Source organism: Myotis yumanensis, unplaced genomic scaffold (genome assembly GCF_028538775.1).
Source record: "Myotis yumanensis isolate MYYU_CA2020_CCGP unplaced genomic scaffold, mMyoYum1.0.hap1 SCAF_10, whole genome shotgun sequence".
In the NCBI taxonomy this organism is placed as follows: Eukaryota; Metazoa; Chordata; class Mammalia; order Chiroptera; family Vespertilionidae; genus Myotis; species Myotis yumanensis.
This window is the reverse complement of record NW_027223761.1, coordinates 75,824,133-75,843,686: the sequence shown is the minus strand read 5'-3', so window position 1 is coordinate 75,843,686 and position 19,554 is coordinate 75,824,133. Positions and strand designations below refer to the sequence as shown.

General features: G+C 34.9%; 1 protein-coding gene across 4 annotated transcripts in view; it reads left to right on the top strand.

The window, feature by feature from the left end:
* Nucleotides 1–19,554, top strand: part of DYNC2H1 (dynein cytoplasmic 2 heavy chain 1) — a 297,101-nt gene that overhangs the window by 191,434 nt on the left and 86,113 nt on the right. For 3 of the 4 annotated variants that reach the window (XM_070426022.1, XM_070426020.1, XM_070426019.1), the window contains 4 exons: nt 6,371–6,531; nt 9,742–9,867; nt 12,836–12,946; nt 15,412–15,567. In XM_070426022.1, the coding sequence (XP_070282123.1) occupies nt 6,371–6,531; nt 9,742–9,867; nt 12,836–12,946; nt 15,412–15,567 (554 nt within the window). The remainder of the gene's footprint in view (nt 1–6,370; nt 6,532–9,741; nt 9,868–12,835; nt 12,947–15,411; nt 15,568–19,554) is intronic. The other variant, XM_070426023.1, reaches the window with a different exon arrangement.

The following is a 19,554-nucleotide window of genomic DNA, read 5'->3' as shown; positions in this document are numbered from 1 at the left end:
TTTGTTTTTTAATTTTTATTTTTCGCTAAAAGTATTACAAAGGGTATTACGTAAGTGTCCCTTTTTCCCCCCCGCCCTTAACAAGCCCCTGCCCTCCCTTACCCCCCAGTGTCTTATGTCCATTAGTAATGGTTATATGGATGCATACAAGTCCTTCGGTTGATCTCTTACTCCCCTCCCTCCAGTCCCCCAACCCGCCCTGGTCTTCCCACTGCAGTCCGACAATCAGTTTGAGGCAGCTCTGCCTCTGTATCTATTATTGTTCAAAAGTTTGTAATGGTCTTAATTATCCATGAAAGAGTGAGATCATGTGGTATTTTTCCTTCATTGACTGGCTTGTTTCACTTAGCATAATGCTCTCCAGTTCCATCCATGCTGTTGCAAATGGTAAGAGTTCCTTCTTTTTAACAGCAGCATAGTATTCCATCGTGTAGATGTACCACAGTTTTCTAATCCATTCATCTACTGATGGGCACTTAGGCTGTTTCCAGATCTTAGCTATGGTGAATTGTGCTGCTATGAACATCGGGGTGCATATATCCTTTCTGATTGGTGTTTCTGGTTTCTTGGGATATATTCCTAGAAGTGGGATCACAGGGTCAAATGGGAGTTCCATTTCCAATTTTTTGAGGAACCTCCATAGTGGCTTTTGAGCCTTCCATAGTGGCTGCACCAGTCTGCATTCCCACCAGCAGTGCACAAGTGTTCCTTTTTCTCCACAACCTCTCCAGCACTTGTCGTTTGTTGATTTGTTGATGATGGCCATTCTGACAGGTGTGAGATGGTACTGCATTGTCGTTTTGATTTGCATCTCTCAGATGATTAGTAACTTTGAGCATGTTTTCATATGTCTCTTGGCTTTCTGAATGTCCTCTTTTGAAAGGTGTCTATTTAGATCCTTTGCCCATTTTTTGATTGGATTGTTTATCTTCTTTTTGTTAAGTTGTGTGAGTTCCCTATAAATTTTGGAGATTAAGCCCTTATCAGATATGACGTTGGCAAATATGTTTTCCCACGAGGTGGGTTTTCTTATTGTTTTGTTGATGGTTTCTTTTGCTGTGCAGAAGCTTTTTATTTTGATGTAGTCCCATTTGTTCAGTTTCTCTTTAGTTTCAACTGCCCTAGGAGCTGTATCAGTGAAGAAATTGTTTTGGCATATGTCTGAGATTTTGTTGCCTTTGTATTCTTCTAGAATTTTTATGGTTTCCTGTCGTACATTTAAGTCCTTTATCCATTTTGAGTTTATTCTTGTGTATGGTGTAAGTTGGTGGTCTAGTTTCATTTTCTTGCATATATCTGTCCAATTTTCCCAACACCATTTATTGAAGAGACTATCTTGGCTCCATTGTATGTTCATGCCTCCTTTGTCAAAAATTAATTGAGCATATTGGTTCGGGCTAATTTCTAGACTCTCTATTCTATTCCATTGATCTATATGTCTGTTCTTGTGCCAGTACCAGGCAGTTTTGAGAACAGTGGCTTTGTAATACAGCTTGATATCTGGCATTGAGATCCCACCTACTTTGTTCTTTCTCAGGATTGCTGCAGCTATTCGGGGTCTTTTTTTATTCCAGATGAATTTTTGGAGAGTTCGTTCTAGATCTTTGAAGAAGGCCATTGGTATTTTAATGGGAAGTGCGTTGAATTTATAGATTGCTTTGGGTAGTATGGACATTTTAATGATGTTGATTCTACCAATCCAAGAACATGGTATGTTCTTCCATCTGTTTATGTCTTCCTCTATCTCTTTTTTCAACGTCCTGTAGTTTTCTGAGTAGAGGTCTTTAACCTCTTTAGTTAAGTTTATTCCTAGGTATCTTAATTTTTTTTGGTGCGATGGTAAATGGGATTGTTTTTCTAATCTCTCTTTCTGAAAGTTCACTATTGGTGTAAAGAAATGCCTCAGATTTCTTGGGGTTAATTTTGTATCCTGCTACATTGCCAAATTCATGTATTAAGTCTAGTAGCTTTTTGATGGAGTCTCTAGGGTTTTGTATGTATAATATCATGTCATCTGCAAATAAGGACAGTTTTACTTCCTCTTTTCCAATTTGGATGCCTTTTATTTCTTCTTCTTGCCTAATTGCAATGGCTAATACTTCCAGTACTATGTTGAACAGGAGTGGTGAGAGTGGGCATCCCTGTCTTGTTCCTGTTCTTAGGGGAAATGGTGTTAGTTTTTGTCCATTGAGTATGATGTTGGCTGTGGGCCTGTCATATATGGCTTTTATTATGTTGAGGTATGATCCTTCTATTCCCACCTTTCTGAGAGTTTTTATCAAAAATGGGTGTTGGATTTTGTCGAATGCTTTTTCTGCATCAATTGATATGACCATGTGGTTTTTTTCTTTCAATTTGTTTATGTGATGTATCACGTTTATTGATTTACGGATGTTGTACCATCCTTGCATCCCTGGGATAAATCCTACTTGGTCATGGTGTATGATCCTTCTGATGTACTGCTGGATCCGATTTGCTAAGATTTTGTTGAGGATTTTGGCATCTATGTTCATGAGGGATATTGGCCTGTAATTCTCTTTCATTGTGTTGTCTTTACCTGGTTTTGGAATTAGGGTGATGCTAGCTTCATAGAATGTGTTTGGAAGTGTTCCTTCCTCTTGAACTTTTTGTAGTAATCTGAGGAGGATAGGTTTTAGTTCTTCCTTGAAAGTTTGGTAAAACTCCCCTGAGAAGCCGTCTGGTCGTGGGCTTTTCTTTGCTGGAAGCTTTTTGATAACTGCTTCAATTTCTTCCATAGTTATTGGCCTATTGAGATTTTTAGATTCTTCCTGATTGAGTTTTGGAATGTTGTATTTTTCTAGGAATTTGTCCATTTCCTCCAGGTTGTCTAGTTTGTTGGAGTAGAGTTGCCTGTAGTATTGTTTAACAATCATTTGTATTTCTGTGTGGTCTGTTGTTATTTCACCTCTTTCATTTCTGATTTGGTTTATTTGGGACCTCTCTCTTTGCTTCTTGGTGAGCCTGGCTAGGGGTTTGTCAATCTTGTTTATCCTTTCAAAGAACCAGCTCTTGGTTTCATTGATTTTCTGTATTGTTTTTTTGGTCTCTATTTCATTGATTTCTGCTCTAATCTTTATTATCTCCTTCCTTCTGCTCACTCTGGGGTTTTCTTGTTGCTCTCTTTCTAATTCTTTGAGTTGTAGAGTTAGATGATTAACTACCATTTTTTCTTGTTTTTTGAGATAGGTCTGTAGAGCTATAAACTTCCCTCTCAGGACTGCTTTCATTGTGTCCCAGAGGTTTTGGATTGTTGTGTTTTCATTGTCATTAGTGTCCAGGATAAAACAACACCCGTTTATTATCTCACAGTTCTGTAGGTCAGAAGGCTGGTGGGCTCACCTGGTTCCTTTGTTCCAAGTCACCCAAGGCTAAATCCAGGTACTGGCTATTGGGAGGCTCTGGGAAGAATCCATTTCCAAACTCATTCAGGTTCCTCACAGAGTTCAGCAGCATGCAGTTATAGGATTGAGGTTCCCATTTCCACTTCTGTCATTTGAGGACAGTCGCATTCTTTTGTCTGTCATCCTCTTCCACCATCTTTAAAGCCAGACTTGGCAGATTGATTTCTTCTCATGCTTCACATCTCTGATCTCTTCGTCTGGCTCACCTTTCCTGCTTCTTTCTTCTGCTTCATCACTTTGACTTTAGCTGGAGGAAATATTTTCTGTTTTTAAGATCCCAAGTGATTAAATTGGCCCACTTACATCTGCAATGTCCCTTCACAGCAGTACCTAGATTAGTGTTTGATTGAACAACCAAGGGATAGGAATCTTGAAAGGGATATCTTTAGAATTCTGCCTACCACAAATGTTTTTTGTTTGTTGGTTGGTTTGTTTGTTTTTTAGGCTTGAGTATTATTCCTTTTTTAAAGAGTATTTTCCCACTTGGTTAATACATATTCAGTTAGATATTGATTGCTGATTGTCTTTCTTTTTATTGATGTTAGTGGTACATTTTTAGAGTTGTCTTTTCTCTCCAATAAAGGAAGAGTAATTTTGTACATCTGATGCTTGTTAGTCGCTTTGTTAGGGAAGATGAGATGAATGAGGAAGCATGAATCTCATACCTACCACCTGTAATAGTTTTATATTAATGTTCTACTTATTTAGGTACTTGAAAAGTGCAGGAGTTATAGACTCTTCTTTTTAAACTGCAAATTATTTCTTTTTTACTATCTCAATATTTTACCTAAGTAAGATATGTTAAAGGTTTACATTATTTCTTTAACTATTTTTAGTTCTTTATTTTTCTGTCAAAATAAGTGATATACTTTACAGAGGAATAGTCAGATTATAATATCAGTGATTTACAAGTAGTTCTACACCATGATAATTCACAGTGCAATGAAGATTTTGGGCTCTTTAATTTTATTAAATAGTTTTGAATGATTCACACTGCAATTATAATGGTATCATGAGTCAAAATTACTTGAGTTAATAAAACCAACAATTTTGTTAATTACATACAGAATCAGTTCACTTAAAATGCAATGGAGCTTTTGTTGGAGTTTTGTGGGACGAATGGGTAACAGAGAATTCCAAGTAACATGAATGTGTCACCTGTGTTATATTTTTCATGATTTTTTTCTCTAATCCCAGTGTTTCAGTTCTTTCAAATGTTGTATAAAATGAACTGAACGTATACAGGGTGGGGCAGATTCCATTGTGAGAACGTGAGACAGAGTTTATTCTTGTATTGTTATTTATTTATTATTGTTATTATTTTCCATATGAACAACTGTAAACATACTTTTGCTCCTGTATTTATCTTCTCTGGGATTTTGACTAGAGAAGTAATAATTGAATTTATAGTAGGCTCTGGATAGAAAATGATTAACAAAATAGATATGATTCCTGCCTTATGGAGTTTACATTTTACATTTGTTAAATTAAGAAATGATATGGTAATCTACATTTAAAATTTTAAATATATTGGCATATATTTTCCAAATAAAACACATTTTAGTTCATAGTTATTTTATAGGAAATATATTTATATATATTTTGACATTTTTATCACACAATACATCTAATTAGAGGTCTGTGAGAAGATATAGAAGAACAAAAGATACAGATCTGTTATTCCATCGGTTGAGATAATCATGGTTAATATTTTTACATATAGCTTTCTATTCTTTTTAGGCCCATAGATGTGTATACATTCCAATATGGAATCATGTTGTCTGCTGTGTTGAGTAATCTCCTTTTCAGTAAATCTCTATTTTAGTAACTTTAATTGTATTATAAGGCTACCAGAAATTACTCAGTTTGACTCCTTGATGTCTTTCCCCCAGTTTTTAACTAATATCAGCAGCCAAAGTGAAAGTCCTTGTACATGCTTCTGCATTCATATCCTAAATTATTTTTTACATTGGTTATTGTCATTTAAATTATCAAAGGCCAGGTACAGTTATAAGACTTTGATATATTTTATCAGGCAGTGCATTTAATTGGTCTCGAATGTGTATTGAGTTTGTGCCTATATAAATGAATGTTTGAATGAATGAAAATACCTCTTATTACATTGCCACAAGTACAGTTAAGAAAACCAAGACTGTATGTTTTAGTGACTTGCACTCGGCTAGCAAACGTACACTGAGAGCTATATATTTCTATCTCTAAACTAGTCATTCTTTTTAAAAAACAACAACATATTTTTATTGACATCAGGGAGGAAGGGAGAGGGGGAGATAGAAACATCAATGATAAAAATCGTTGATGGGTTGGCTCCTGCACAGATAGAGCCCTAAACCCGAGCATATGCCCTGACTGGGAATCAAACCTTGACCACCTGGTGCATAGGTCAATGCTGAGCCATTCTGGTCGGGCAAACTAGACATTCTTTTCATTCTATACCACTTTTTCTTCTCTTAATGCATGTACATAAGAAGTAACTTTATCCTATATCATAACAGTGAACTTGTTTACCAGACCATGTAGAAATCTGATTCCCCATATGCATTGCACAGAGTAGGTGCTCTGTTATCACATGCAGGAAGGGAAAGCTGTGTGGATGGATGGCTGAGTCATCTCCTGTAGGGAGAAAATGTATATTAAGACCACAATGCTGATTCTGTGCTTCTCCATCTGTTAAATGTGGTCACCAAGATACAGTGTAGTTTAGTAAAGATTAGATGATAAGGATCTAAAGCATTTAGTAAAATGCCTGGCACTTTAAGTATTCAACTAATCTTAGTTATTACTAGTGTGTGAATGATTTTAGAGGGTGAAAACTTTAATATGTATGGGATTATAATTCATGTAATTACTCTGTTATATATTATGTAATTAGTTTTAATAGATAGATCTCTGATCATTTTATTTTTAAATCTCTTTAATATGTCTTTTAGGTCTGAAAGAGTTGTCCCCACTTCCTCTAAATCTCAAACGTTTGTACAAGGAGACACTAGAAATTGAACCCATCTTGATCATTATTTCTCCCGGTGCTGATCCTTCTCAGGAACTTCAAGAACTTGCTAATGCTGAAAGAAGTGGAGAGTGTTATCACCAGGTGAGTGCGTTTCCCTGCTGATTTTACACATACTTGATCCTATTAGTGAAACAGACATGTTTTGTTTTAGTAAACCAAATAAAGTTTCCCCAACGTGTCCACTTCCTGATTTGTTGCCTTACATGGTGATAGGAATTTTGCAGATGTAATTAGGTTAATTTTGGAGAGGTTATCCTGGGTCATCCAGGTGGGCCCAATATAATCACAAGGGTTCTTATAAGAGGGAAGCAGAAGAGGTCAAGTGAAGGTCAGAGATGTGATGATAGAAGCAAAGGTCAGAGAAATGTCATTTTATGCTACTGCTGTGAAGGTGGAGGAGAGGGCCAAGAGCAAACACATCTAGGTCTTGTAGAAGCTGGAAAAGGCAGGGACGATTCTCTCCTAGAAGCTCTGGAAAGAGAACAGCCCTTTTAATACTAATTTTATTTTCAAACCAAACACTTTGATTTTAGATCAGTGGGACTTTTGACCTTCAGAAGTCTGGTAAGATAATAAATTTGTCTCGTTTTAAGGCTTTAAATTGTAGTAATTTGTTATAACAGTAATTGGAACTAATATATTTGACTACATTTGAATAATTTTTAAAATTTTACTAGGATACTATTACAACAAATCACAACAATATTTACCTACAAAAATTGAAATAAAAGAAGTACATAAATTTAAAATAAATTATCTAATATAATATCATTTTTTTTCCTGAGGTATATTTAGAAGATTTAATTTGTTCAGATTGCCTACTTTTTTTCAATTCAGTTTGCATGCAAGTTTGAAAATCAACTTACCCTCAATTTTTAACAAATGAATAAATAAATCTTTTTCATTGGGAAAATAATAATGATTTAAAAAGCAAATATTTCACAGCAACCAAAAATGAAAAGAGTGTTATGAGGAACATAAATAGATAGCAAAATATCAGTTAGGCTCAGTTGTGCAGATTTTGCACAGTTTAACTTTTAGAAAATTTTATTTAGTCCTTGTGATGTTAACATAGTTATTAGAATAGTATTCAATTATCAATAAGGCGTCTTGAGGAAGGGGAACCTGTTTCTATAGGTTGCATTGTTAGTAGAAAGATAAAACTATTTGCATTCACAGTAGGTTTGAGTATTTAAACTTCTTGAGTTTTGTGTACTGAGCTTGCAAAATTGTTTAATGTAGGAGAACCTTTAAATATGTACATACTTATTTATACTTCTGTTATTTAAAAACTTTGTTACTATGCTGAATATATATGTTAAGTCTAATAACATATTAGTGCAAATTAATTTTTTATTTAAGAAACTGGTATTTTTCCTCTTTTGGTGTGCTTTTCATTTTCCTGCTGTGCTTTAAAACTTTTTTTCTTATAATAGCTCCTAAGGATTCATGAACCTTTAAGGTGTTTTCACATAACTTATGACTTATGGAAACTTTTGAATTTTCTATTTTGAGTTACCATTTCAGTTCAGCAAAATGTCCTTTTACTCTAATTATGTTGTACATTCCTTCATTTCATTTAAAATGGCAAACTAACCACCATTGATTTGGCTCAGTGGATAGAGCACTGGCCCGTGGACTGAAGGGTCTGGGTTTGATTCCCGGTAAAGGGCATGTGTAGGAAGCAAACGATGGATGTATCTCTCTCACATCAGTGTTTCTCTCTCTCTCTCTGCCCCCACCCCCCCCTTTCTCGCTCTCTCTCTTCTCCATCCCTCCTTTCCACTATTTCTAAAAATCAATGGAAAAAAATATCCTGGGGTGAGGATTAATAAAAACAAAAAACTAAATAAATGACAAACCAGTATGTGCATTGAAACAATTCAAGCAGTATTTGTTTCATCCCTCCTATTTGCTTAGTTCCAGGTTTCTAGTAGACCTTGAAAATAAAAAAAGAAATTAAAAAAAGAGAATCCCGATTGGTTGTGGCTCAGTTGTTGAGCCATGGATCTATGAACGAGGAGGTCATGGTTTGATTCCCAGTCAAGGCATATGCCCAAGTTGTTGCCTTGATCCTCATTGGGAGGCGTGAAGGAGACAGCCAGTCAATGATTCTCTCTCATCATTGATGTTTCTATCTCTCTTTCCCTTCCTCTCTGAAACCAATAAAAATATTTTTAAAAAATAAATATGAGTATTTATTACCTGTTTTATTGTATGCTTTAGTTTGCAATGAATTAGACATTGTTCCCACTGTCGAAGACTTTATAGTCTAATTGAAAAACAAAATTTTCTCTTTCTCCCTCCTTCCTCCTCTCTCAAAAATAGTTTGCCATTTATATAAATGTTTTGACTATGTACCTAGTAAAGTATTAGAGCCAGGATTCCCAATATATGTATACTTATAAAGTATATACATATATACACAGATATAGCTATATTAATATACAAGTATTATATTAATTGTCCTTAAAAAACATGGAGCATTTTAGACTTGATATGGTAAGAGGCATGTAGCCATATTAGATTCTTGACTACATTTTAAAGAACCTTAGACTAAAGTAGTCACCTTGTCCAAGCCTTTTAATAATAGAGAAATCTTAAGTGCTGAATGCAATCTGGAGTCAAACTGCTTCTGCTCGAATACTTTTAATGCTATGAAGTCTTCTATTGTATAAGGTGGCCTCTTCTACTACATGAATGTTCTAAGTGCAGATGGACTAAAGGGATTGGAAAAATTGGAATGGAAATCCGGTGAGGTCAGGATTCTCATTCCCTCTCTTCCTTTAATTTCTCCCCTCCTCTTTTCTCCTTTTCTCTCTCCTCTCACTTCCTCTCTCTGAGAAACAATAGAGGAGCAGAGGGCTGAGTGTAGTCTTGAGGCTCACTGACATGTTAGGATTTGCTAGATGATGAAAGGCCAGCCAGTGAATGAGACAGTTAAATAGCTAGACCAGTAGGTTGAGAGTCAAATATATGCAATGTTGGAGAAATTCAGAGAAGTAAATTTCAAAGTATTTGATGAGACTATAGTTATGTTAAAAATAAAATTTTAAGGTCTTTTTTTGTGAGGGTAAGAATTACAGGAACTGGTGGGATAAGGAACAAAAGATTATTCAGTTATTTTATACTGTTTTATAACTTGCAAACCTGTAATAATAATAATATATTTTAGTAAATAGAAAACTATGGAGTCTGATATATTCTGTTAAAAACTGAGAACCCCGATTGCATGTTACAACATGTTATCAGATTTGTTTTTTAGTTTTTTGTTTTGTTTTGTTTCTGCAGATTGCCATGGGTCAAGGTCAAGCTGATTTAGCAATTCAAATGCTAAGAGAATGTGCTCAGAATGGAGATTGGCTCTGTTTGAAAAACTTACATCTTGTGGTATCTTGGCTGCCCGTTCTGGAAAAGGTAGATTCAATAGATGTACAAATAATATAGGGTGTCCCCCCAAAAATGTATATACAAACTTTGAATAATTACAAAGGTAGTGTTTATTAAAATACATTTCATTTTCAAAATTGATTTATCAGCTGTTAAAGTGTGTATACATTTTTGGGGGCATACCCTGTACATCTAATATACACAATTCAGTAATATTCAAGGGACATCAGCATTAAAATATATCATGCATTATTTATGATATTTAAAAAATTAGTATTTGAGAAATTTGAAATCTGTTAAGTATTTTCTTTTAAAATTTGTACATGTGTACAAACCAAGATGGATCTTTTAGTAGGAAGTCAATAAAAATGTATTTTTAAAGGCATTTAAGGAAAGCCAGGAAATTATTAATCATGACTGAAGGGAGACTTAGAGAATTTTTTTCAGAAGAAAAATAAGGAAGTGCTTTAAAGGATTGTATATCTATTTATATATAACATAACTTTTTATTCATGCTCTTGTTTTGTTGTGCCTGTATGGGGAGAAAAGATGTAGACAAGTCAGAGGGACCTGTAGAACAAACAACCTAGTTGCTAAGACAACCATGATGTAATCTGAAATAATCATTTCACTTAACTCAGTGGCCCCAACATGAAAATTATCTTAAGATGAAACAAATTGCTGGGTAGTTTTAAATGCAAACCCAGATCAACCTAGACGACTATTATGTTCATGCCCAGTACAAGGAAAGAAGATGTCCTTGAAGATACTAGAAGGGCTTGGTAGGGCAGTGTGGGGCAATGGAGTTAGATGTCTAGGAAAGGGCTAGGTTCCGGAATACCCTGAGAACCTTGCAAAGAGCTTGGAACTTTTGTCCTTGGCCATAGTCAAAGGAGGTCCTTAGCAGAGGAATTAATAATTAATTAATTTAATTAATCTGAGAGAAGTATTATTTGGAACAGAATCAAACAGAATAGAGTGGCTTGAGGGAGGCCCTAGCAGAGTTGTGATGTGTTAAAAATGTGTATAGTCCTAATAAGATGGCAGCTGTAGCACCTTACACAAAATAGGTCATCAATAAATCTTTGAGGAAGGAGTTAATGACTGAGTAAATGAATCGATGGCCCATGATGATTCTTCACTTATAATCAACAAAACGTATAGATTTTGGGACTGCTGTTTATATCAATATTTAAATAGTCTTTACTAATACAATATTCTGTAAAAATTACTAATGTATAAAAATATAAATTTTATGTCTGATGAATGATGTTTTAAAATGTGTAAAGAAGACTTGTGAATACTAGAATCTTGCTTTCTGTTCTAAAGAGTATATTGATAGCTGTTAATTTATATAAAATATAATTAAAGTGATTACTTAATTAGAATTTTTGAAGTATATAGGGTAGATTATATTACAAAAGTTTAAAAAATTGTAAAAATTTACTCTTCTTTTGGGAAGTTTGTATGAATTATTTGGATATAAATTTACAAATTTATTTATCCAACTATGTCACAAATACATTGTTTCTATTAATGTTTCTACAAAACATGCTAACCCAAGGCAAAGCTTTATAGTTTGACATTATAAAACTTACATTTTAAAACTTTACATTTTTAAATCATTATTAGGTATAGGCACATTTTATTACATAGGATTTTAAGCAAGAACAATATTTTTTATGGTCACTTCTTTTGCCATTTTTTGGTCATCTTAATTCTAAAATTTCACATTACTAATGAATGTTAGTATTACACATGTATTTATTAAAATAATTTTAGAATTCATTCTTTTTTAGAGCTACCAGTATTTATCAATATTTTTTAGAGTTATCAGTATTTATCAATATTCATTAATTCATTCTTTAAACACTTGCTGAGTACAGAAAAAAGCCAAGAAATGTCCTAGGTACTGGTTACATAAAAATTTGTACCTTTTCTCTAAGAACTTAGTTTAGAAGAGAGAAAACACATTAGTAATTAATATGTAGTGTGATTCATACTATAGAAGATAATTTACAGAATGTAAAATTAATTCATTAATTCTGCTTAGGATTGTTGTAGTGAAGAGTTGAAGAAGATATTCCCCTAAGATATTATGTTTAAATTGTATTTTGACAAATGTGTAAGAATTCATCAGGTTATAAGGAGAATAACAGGCAGAAAGCATATGATGAGTAAAGACATAGGCATAAAAATTTGAATAGTGTACAGCATGCAGCATGGACGGATGAATTTGTATGGTAAAGTTTTCAATTTCTATCATATGCAATATATACACTAATTGATACATTTTAATCAATATACAACTTTCCTGGAAGCATGAACTAAAGCAATGAGAATATGAAGGCCTAAAGATGACTATCCACTTAGGCACAGCAATTAGAGCTAATACTTATTTTGTACTTACTAGGTATCAGACAGTTTTAAGTGTTTTTCATAATAGTATGAGGTAGGTACTACTAGTATCCTTGCTTAGCGATGGTGTAACTTATAGAACCCAAGGTCACATAACAAGTGGTGACAGAATTTGGAGTTCAAGCCTGATGGCCTAGGTTCAGGTCCAAATTCTTTTTTTTTAAAATATATTTTATCGATTTCTTACAGAGAGGAAGGGAGAGGGACAGAGAGTTAGAAACATCGATGAGAGAGAAACATCGATCAGCTGCCTCCTGCACATCTCCCACTGGGGATGTGTCCGCAACCCAGGCACATGCCCTTGACCGGAATCGAACCTGGGACCCCTCAGTCCGCAGGCCGACGCTCCATCCACTGAGCCAAACCGGCTTCGGCTCAGGTCCAAATTCTTACCTTATCTAAGCTAATAATAGAGAAGATGTATATTTAAAGTAAATATAATCAGAACATGAAGAAATATATCAGGATATCACAGAAAGATTTTAGTAAAAAAATTACTTAGTAATAGTATATTTATAAAATGGAAATTTGTGTATGTATTTAAGTAGATTTTTATTGTTGTTGTTTTATAAACAAGGAGTTGAATACTCTTCAACCAAAAGATACCTTTCGTCTTTGGCTCACTGCAGAAGTTCACCCCAACTTTACTCCTATTTTATTACAGTCAAGTTTGAAAATAACATATGAGGTAAGATTTAAAACTTGGACCACTAGTTGTCTAAGTGCAGCAATCTCTACATGCCTTCCAAAGCTCTGTAAACAACTGTCTGTTATGCATAACTTCCCTTTACATTTAGGTGAGGTATAATATCTCTATATATAAAAGCCTAAGCAACCATTTGACTGTTTGACCGATTGCTATGATGTGCACTGACCACCCGGGGGCAGATGCTCAATGCAGGATCTGCCCCCTGGTGGTCAGTGTGTTCCCACAGCGGCACTGCCACTCAGCTGACCAATAGGAGCCAGACGCAGGGCTCACGGCTGGTCACCACAGCCGGAGACCACAATGAAGTGGCAGTGAGCCTAGCGAGCAGCCGTGGTGGCAGGCGCAGCAGGACTGGGATGAGCAGGAGCAGCAGGCAGGAGCCTGGGCAGTTGGACTGCCGGTGGCCCGATCCCCACAGGCCATGCCGAGGGACCCACGAATCCGTGCACTGGGCCTCTAGTACATAAATATGTAATATCATATGATGGCATTTATAAAAATACATTTAAATTTTTCTTCCAATTTTACTTTATATTTTTTGTTGTTTTTATCATAATAAAAGACATATAACATGAAATTTATCATTTTAACCATTTTTTAGTAGATGATACAGCAGATAATCTTCTCCAGCCACTCTCCCCTTATACTCTGCTACTAAACTACATTCTAGAACTGGGTCGAATGAGCCATAAGGGTGGGATCTATTTTTTTTCTTTTTTTGTTTGTTTTTGTCATATAATACCTGGAATGTAGGAAGAACACAGTAAATATTTCAATTAAGGAAGAGTTAATATATTAGGAAAAATGTTCCTTGAATGTTTTAAAGTGCAGCCTTATCCAAGATCCTATATTGGAGGTAATTTCATTACATTTTCTTAAAAATTTTCTGTTTTATTTAAACACTTGTGAGTTTGCTGTTTCTTGTATCAATGTAGATAATTTTATGCTAGGAAATATCATAGTGCATTATGTTCAAAATTATTGCGATATATATGCACACATAATTATAATTTTTAAAAATTGTTACATTTCTTTTCTTTTTTGATTAGTTGTGTTTTTAAAAATTTATTTCAAATAACCATTGTCATACTTGTCTTTTCTGTTCATTGAATTTGCTACTTTTTTCTTTGTTTTTCCTTCTTAATGTTTTCCTTAGATTTGTATTTGCCTTTGCTGATTTCTTATGTTGAATGCTTAATTGCTTTATATTTACTTGCATTAATATTGAAATTAGTTTAAGTTTCTGACATTATAGTGGAGTATATCCTTGTTCTTAACTCATAATTTGACATATTAATGTTTTCACTTTGTTATTTTTCAAATAGTCTGTGTATGATTTTTAAAATTATATATAACTTATCCATTTTGCCTAATCTTTAGAATAGTATCTTTAAAAACTCTAAGTGGTTGTTCAGTTTCCTATTCATCTCTTGTTTTATTTATTTATTTTTAAAAAATATGTTTTATTGATTTTTTTTTTAGAGAGAGAGGGATAGAGAGATAGAAATATCAATGAGAAACACCATCAATCGGCTGCCTCCTGCATGTCCCCCTCTGGGGATTGCGCCGGAAACCAGGCATGTGCCCTGACCAGGAATCGAACCAGTAACATCTTGGTTCAAGGGTTGACACTCAATCATTGAACCACACTAGCCAGGCTAATCTCTTGTTTTATTGAATAGTTCTCAGAAAATTTTGCCTATTCTATGATAATATTTTATAAATGTATCATAAACAGAAAGTTTCAATTTATTTATTTATTTTAAATCTATTTTTATTGATTTTAGAGATAGAGGAGAGGTGAGGGGAAGAAAGAGAGAGAAACATCGATTGGCTGTCTCCTACACACCCCCCACTGAGGACTGAGCCCACAACTGGGGCATGTGTCCTCAACTGGCAAACTCTGGGTGCATGGGACAATGCTCAACCAAATGAGCTACACCAACCAGGGCAACATTTTCATTTTAAAAGCGAAAATTTGCATATGTACTTAGTAAATCAATAGTATTTTTCTTTTACTTTTGAATTAAAATTTTTATTTAAGAAAAAACAACAATGAAAAGGATTGCAAAAGGAATGACTGTTCTTTGTAGCAGATATTCTTTAAGTAATTAGTTGAATTATTTGTATGTATTTTTATGTTGGAAATCATTTCGGTCAAATACCTTAATGATCATATAAAACTTAATTGGTTATTTTGAATATTGTTGGTTTATAGGGTTTTTTTAATTTCAAAAATTATTTTGGATTTATACTAGAGATGAACTATTAGGTATAAGGAGTTTTATATTTGTACATTTTGAAATAACACAGTAATAAAATAATTTAAGTCAAGTTGGTAATGCTGTAAGTTTTTTTCATTACAATATGTTCTCAAATGTGTTAAATACTATTTTGTTTTACTTTATTTTTAAATAATATGATGTCTATTGTCCTTTCTTTAGTCACCTCCAGGTTTAAAGAAGAATTTAATGCGTACTTATGAATCTTGGACTCCTGAGCAAATTAGCAAAAATGGTAATCTACATAGAGCTAATGCTCTCTTCAGTTTTGCATGGTTTCATGCTGCATGTCAAGAGAGAAGAAATTATATTCCACAGGTAAGTAGGACTAGTCTTGGATATATTATAAGTTGTATATATATATTTTTTAAGTTTAGTAGAAATGGCTGAGATTACTTCATAATGTGGCTCTTGATTTATAATCTATTATTTTAATCTCCTGAGTTGTATATAGTAGTCTAGTTCATAATTCTTTGAATTAAAATGTTTAGGACAATGAATTAACCATCATAAGCCTTCAGTGATTGTTAGGCATAATTTTTATAGCTTTATGTCTAACAGGTATCTCAAAGATCAACTACTGAATTCCCCATACCTGCTTTTTCTTTAGTATATCCCTCTCGATAAAAGGCATTGATATTCATTTACTTTAAAAAAAATTTATCTTTATTATTGAAAGTATTACAGATGTCTCCTTTTTACTCTGATTGACCCCCCTTTACCCTTCTCCTGCCCACCCCCCTCCCCGAAGCCTTCACCTCACTATTGTCTATGAATGGGTTCATATATGCATATAATTTCTTTGGAGGATCTCTTTCTGCCCTCCCAACCCCCTTCCCTCTCATATTTGTCAGCCCGTTCCATGTTTCCATGACTCAGGATCTATTTTGTTCATCAGTTTATTTTGTTTATTAGGTTCCACATTATAAGTGAGATCATCTGACACTTGTCTTTCTCTGGCTTATTTCGCTTAGCATAATACTCTCCAGGTCCCTCCACACTGTTGCCAATGATAAGAGTTCCTTCTTTTTCACGGCCATGTGGTATTCCATTGTGTAGATGTACCACAGCTTTTTTATCCACTCATTGGTTGATGGCACTTGGGCTGTTTCCAAATCTTAGCTATTGTAAATTGTGCTGCTATGAACATAGGGGTGCATATATTCTTTCTGATTGGTGTTTCTACTTTCTTAAGATATATTCCTAGAAGTGGGATCACTGGGTCAAATGGAAGTTCCATTTTTAACTTTTTGAGGAAACTCCATACTGTTTTCCACAGAGGCAGCATCGGTCTGCATTCCCACCAGCAGTACACTAGGGATCCCTTTTCTCCACACCCTCTCCAGCACTTGTCGTTTGTTGATTTATTGATGGTAGTCATTCTGACAGGTGTGAGGTGATATCTCATTGTCGTTTTGATTTACATCTCTCTGGTGATCAGTGACTTTAAGCATTTTTTCCTATGTCTCTTGGCCATCTGTATGTCCACTTTGGAGAAGTGTCTATTTAGGTTATTTTCCCATTTTTAATTGGGTTGTTTGTCTTCCTTTTGTTAAGTTGTATGAGTTCCTTATATATTTTGGATATTAACCCTTTATCAGATGTATCATTGCCAAATATGTTCTTTCATACACTGTGCTCTTTTCATTTTGTTGATTGTTTCTTCTGCTGTGCAGAAGCTTTTTATTTTGTCTCTTGGCTATCTGTGTCCTCCTTTGGAGAAGTGTCTATTTAGGTCCTTTGTCCACTTTTTTATTGGATTGTTTGCCTGCCTTTTGTTAAGTTGTATGAGTTCCTTATATATTTTGGAAATTAAACCCTTATCAGATGTATCATTGCCAAAATGTTCTCCCATACAGTGGGCTCCCTTTTCATTTTCTTGATGGTTTATTTTGCAGTGCAGAAGCTTTCCATTTTGATGTAGTCCCATTCGTTTATTTTCTCCTTGGTTTCCTTTGGCCTAGGAGATGTATTGATAAACATATCGCTATGAGAGAAGTCTGAGATTTTGCTGCCTAAGGTTTCTTCTAGGATTTTTATGGTTTCCCAACTTACATTTAAGCCTTTTATCCATCTTGAGTTTATTCTTGTATATGATGTAAGTTGGTGGTCTAGTTTCCTTCTTTTGCATGTATCAGTCCAATTTTCCAAAGAAACCTAGGATTGTTCTTGAGTTTGTTTTCTTAGTCTCCTATCCAGTTCATTGTCAGGTCCTATTGATTCTACTGGTACTTTCTAAAAGTTCATCATGTTTCCTTCCCATTTTTCTAAGCCTTATCACCTCTCACCTATACTACTTTCTAAGATAGCCTTCCAACTCTTCTAACTTTTTACATTTAGCAGCCAGAATATTTTTAATATATAAAATTGATTATTTTGTTGCTGTTCTTAAACCCATCAAATATCTTTCTATTGTATTTGGAGGAAAATATGCACATTTCTTACCATGGTCCAAAAGGAAAAATTTGCCCATGTCTTCAACCTTCTCTCAGGCCCCTGTTCCCACTTGTTCTTTCCATCTCAGGCACACATGACTTCTTTATGGTCTTTGAATTTATCAACTCTTTCTCACATAGGCCCTAGCTGTTCCTGTTATCACATGCAGACCACATTGCCATGCAGCCCTAGCTGGTACCAATGATTTGTCCTGCTTGTCAGATGCCTATCTTAGCCACCAATTGCATCATTCTTTCATCTTTAAATTTTTCCCATCCTTTTTCCACTTTGTCTACTTCTGTTCGGATAATCTTTCCTCAAATTTCCCTCTCTACCTGCCTCTTTTTTATCCCCTCTCACTGTTTCAGGTACATGTCAAAATCAGGGCATAGGTTATGAAGTTACAGACTTGGGTTTGGGCTCTGACTCTAGAATTCTTAGCTATGTGACCTTGGGCAAATTAACTTTAACCCTAATAAGCAACTAGCTGTTTCTTCAGCTCCAGAATGGGAATAATAATTATGCTTATCTTTATTGTGAGGATTACATGAAATAGTGTATGTTCAAAAGTGCTTAACACATAGTCTGTCAGCAATTTGTCAAACTCATGAAATAGCAAATAATAACAGCAGTGTGTTAATTCATATAATTTACATACTACATTTATGGGGAGAGTATGCTTAATTTGCTCATTTAAAAAAATAAGACAATGGATCTCAATGATAATTAACTTGCTGAAGGAATTATACCTAAAAAACTACAGAGGTTGGAAATGGCCAGGCCCACCTTTCTCTAAAGCAGTGGTTCTCAACCTTCTGGCCCTTTAAATACAGTTCCTCATGTTGTGACCCAACCATACAATTATTTTCGTTGCTACTTCATAACTGTAATGTTGCTACCGTTATGAATCGTAATGTAAATATCTGATATGCAGGATGGTCTTAGGCGACCCCTGTGAAAAGGTCGTTCGACCGCCAAAGGGATCGCGACCCACAGGTTGAGAACTGCTGCCTAAAGCCTTTACCCCTAATTTTTCTGACATTTGCCTTCACACTAATGGATCAGTTAATCCTGATGGACAAATTAAATACAGTGATAATGGTGCACTTTTATTTTTTATTTTATTTATTTATTTTTAAAAATATATATTTTATTGATTTTTTACAGAGAGGAAGGGAGAGGGATAGAGAGTTAGAAACATCGATGAGAGAGAAACACTGAGCAGCTGCCTCCTGCACACTCCCCACTCGGGATGTGCCCGCAACCAAGGTACATGCCCTTGACCGGAATCGAACCTGGGACCCTTGAATCTGCAGGCCGATGCTCTATCCACTGAGCCAAACTGGTTAGGGCCACTTTTATTAAGAAAAGAAAAATTCGCCCTAACCGGTTTGGCTCAGTGGACAGAGCATCAGCCTGCGGACTGAAAGGTCCCAGGTTCGATTCTGGACAAGGGCATGTACCTTGGTTGTGGGCACATCCCCAGTAGGAGGTGTCCAGGAGGCAGCTGATCGATGTTTCTCTCTCATCCATGTTTCTAACTCTCTATCCCTCTCCCTTCCTCTCTCTGTAAAAAAATCAATAAAATATATTTTTAAAAAAAGAAAAGAAAAATTGTATTTTAAAAATGAAATTAGATTTTATTTTTTATTAAATGATATACTACAAATTAAAAACCTACGAAAAAGTTTGCTATTAAAATTTAGACTTCCTGCCCTAGCCGGTTTTTCTCAGTGGATAGTGTGTCAGCCTGCAGACTAAAAGATCCCAGGTTCAATTCTGATCAAGGGCACATGCCTGGGCTGTGGGCTCTGGGCTCGATCCCCAGTAGGGGGCATAGGAGGCACCCGATCAATGATTCTCTCTCAT